The sequence below is a fragment of the Lucilia cuprina genome, chromosome 5 (assembly GCF_022045245.1).
Source record: "Lucilia cuprina isolate Lc7/37 chromosome 5, ASM2204524v1, whole genome shotgun sequence".
Lineage (NCBI taxonomy): Eukaryota > Metazoa > Arthropoda > Insecta > Diptera > Calliphoridae > Lucilia > Lucilia cuprina.
In genome coordinates this window covers 66,605,841-66,608,461 of record NC_060953.1, presented here as the reverse complement: position 1 = coordinate 66,608,461, position 2,621 = coordinate 66,605,841, and the positions used below count along the sequence as shown (strand labels likewise).

The window sequence follows — 2,621 nt, the reverse complement described above, 5'->3', positions numbered from 1 at the left end:
TAGTCTAGTCTATAGTCTAGTCTATAGTCTAGTCTATAGTCTAGTCTATAGTCTAGCCTATAGTCTAGTCTATAGTCTAGTCTATAGTCTAGTTTATAGTCTAGTCTACAGTCTGGTTTATAGCCTAATATATAGTCTGCTTTATTCTACAGTCTGAATATTTTTACAAGCCACAAAGCGCCATATGGTAAGGAATAAATAATATAAAATATACTGTACACAGTAATATTATTTAGGCATACTTCCCCAATTAATGAAAAGCTTTATAAACTCAATCAAACACATTTTATATACGTGTGTGTATGTGTTAATACAGTAAATCTTTACTAATGTGTATAAGTTTCCAAGTGACACTAGTAGTGTTTAGTACTCTCAGCAAGCATTAAGTCTTCGTTATTTGTCTAACTAGATTTATTAGTCAACACTCACCATATCATCAGCATATTCTTTGGAACGAGTTCCAGTAGATTTTGTAGAAGTTCCCACCGATTGATGTAATGGGCCACCTGCTTGGGTGCCTTCACTTTTGGCCATATCAACATCGGATTGACCGCCTAAAGCATCTTCGGGACCAGCTTGAGAGCCAACATGATTTTGGGAACAAATATCGCCAGAAGAAACTCCGGCAGCATTGGCTGCGCCACCAGCACCACCACATACACCACCATTGGTTGCAGCGGCAGCATCTTGAGTTTTAATTTGACGACCTAAAGTATCTGATTGAAAATTAAACAATCAATTAAACATTTGAACTATAAATCATATAAAGAAAGAGTTTACTTACCACCAGCAGAGCCTAGACCTTGGTTGCCGCCACCACCACCGCTGGCGACATTATCATAGAGTGAAGTGCTGCTCGTAGCATTTGTGACTTTCTGATGTGCTTGTCCATCGGCGTCGGCTGCAACGCGAGAACCCACATTGCGTGGCAAAGTGGAAGAACCTGCAAAAGTTATGATGATGAATATGATGAGGATGTTGTTGATGGCATTTGGCAATGGAAAGATAACAAAAAATTTAAATTAAAAAAAAAAACAAAATAAATTAAAAAATCTACGTGGGATTATATAACAAACGAACTGAAAAAACATCACAGAAAAATATAAAAAGAAATCTTAAGAAATGACTTAAATTCTGAACTCAAAATCAAAAAGGGATTTTAGTTTGGAAAGGATTTAGGGGGATTGGATTACATAAAAGTGTGAACACTTTTCATTGATATTTTTTTTTTTTGGTAAATAATTAAAAATAGTGTTGTTTTTAGTATTTTTAAAACAATAATTCTTTTTTTCTTGTTCAAGGAAGTTAAGTAGGTGTTAATTTGGTTTTAATTGAATTTTGACTTTTAGCAAGACAAGAATTGAAAAAAAATTACAAACAAATATTTTGTTTTTGTTTTTTTTTTTTTGTATCTTCCTCACCTCGTACTCTGGGATCATTTCTCAAGCGTGCATATTGTTCGGCAGTCATACAAGTGCATTGTGGCTCACTGCGTACTCGTGAGGGTGAGGCCGGTGTGCTTAATGGCTTTCTCTTGGCTTTAACTTTTCCCTTGCCAGGCGGATCCAATTTCAGCGAATAACTCGATGAGGCCTTTCGTGAAAATTTGAAAGAAGGCGACTGTAAAACGTCGCACTATCATTAGGTTAGTTGAATGGGATTCACAAGGTTCTGTGTGTGCGGTTCTCTTTCTATCTCTCTATTTCTAACTATTCGATCGTTCTTTGGATTGAATCGACTTTTTTTAAACTTTGACAATCATTACATTTCATTAACTCTTTCCATTTTGTTTAGGAAATATCCAACAATTTGAATTGAAATATTTTGAAATGCTTTCAAAAGCATTTGAAAGACAGTTTTTGTCACTTAAGAGTTTTAACTGGAAAGTTATTTTATATATTGGAGGAACATTAAGAAATGTTTGTTTAACTTTTATAAACTTACTGTTACGTATTTAAGACGAGTATTGTCGCTATTGGATGGAATTCTTTATAGTGAACTGTAAAGTAGAACTTACGGCTAACTTTTTTAATTGTTTATTTGATTTCTTTGTAGTTTAAGGTACTTTTTGTATGCGTATGTATGCTGGTTTTTATTTTGATTTTAACTATTTTGATGTATATTCATGTGGTATTTATACGTAAATATAATTTTTTTTTTAATATTTTTATTAAAATAGTTACTTTATTGTATTAACTATTTTCTGCTTAATGCCTAGTGTAGTGTTAACTGTGCCCCTAAAAGTCTGCATTCTTTTGTAGTTTTTGTAAGATAAATTTAAATTAATTAGGAAACTTGATTTAAGTATTAAGATTGTCCTATAATGGTACAACAAAATTTTGTTGTTAGGATTGATTTTATATAACTGCCAAATAATGCTTTTGGTTTCCCAGAGAGAATCATTATCTCTGGGATATGCATTTCTTCATTTTCAATATAATACCATTAATTTTAATATGAAACGTGAACACGAACTGAACAACTGAACTTGAAATAAACTTACTAAACTAGAAATGAACTAGAACAGAACTAGAACAGAACTAGAACAGAACTAGAACAGAACTAGAACAGAACTAGAACAGAACAGAACTAGAACAGAACTAGAACAGAACTAGAACAGA

The 2,621-nt window shown here is 32.9% G+C and overlaps 1 protein-coding gene across 1 annotated transcript; it reads right to left on the bottom strand.

The window, feature by feature from the left end:
* Window positions 1-399: 399 nt before the first annotated feature.
* LOC124420141 lies at window positions 400-2,054 on the bottom strand. Its single transcript, XM_046952193.1, has 3 exons — window positions 1,422-2,054; window positions 785-943; window positions 400-716 (listed from the first exon to the last, which is right to left on the bottom strand). The coding sequence occupies exons 1-3, from the start codon at window positions 1,468-1,470 to the stop codon at window positions 415-417; spliced, it is 510 nt and encodes a 169-aa protein (XP_046808149.1). The 5' UTR covers window positions 1,471-2,054; the 3' UTR covers window positions 400-414.
* Window positions 2,055-2,621: the final 567 nt, after the last annotated feature.

What these genes read in the sequence shown, in the direction of transcription:
- LOC124420141 (XM_046952193.1), bottom strand. Translation starts at nt 1,470, where the DNA reads ATGACTGCCGAACAATATGCACGCTTGAGAAATGATCCCAGAGTACGA. An exon ending in AAATGATCCCAGAGTACGAG is followed by an intron (nt 944 to 1,421) that starts GTGAGGAAGATA and finishes TAACTTTTGCAG; the next exon opens with GTTCTTCCACTTTGCCACGC. An exon ending in AGGTCTAGGCTCTGCTGGTG is followed by an intron (nt 717 to 784) that starts GTAAGTAAACTC and finishes ATTTTCAATCAG; the next exon opens with ATACTTTAGGTCGTCAAATT.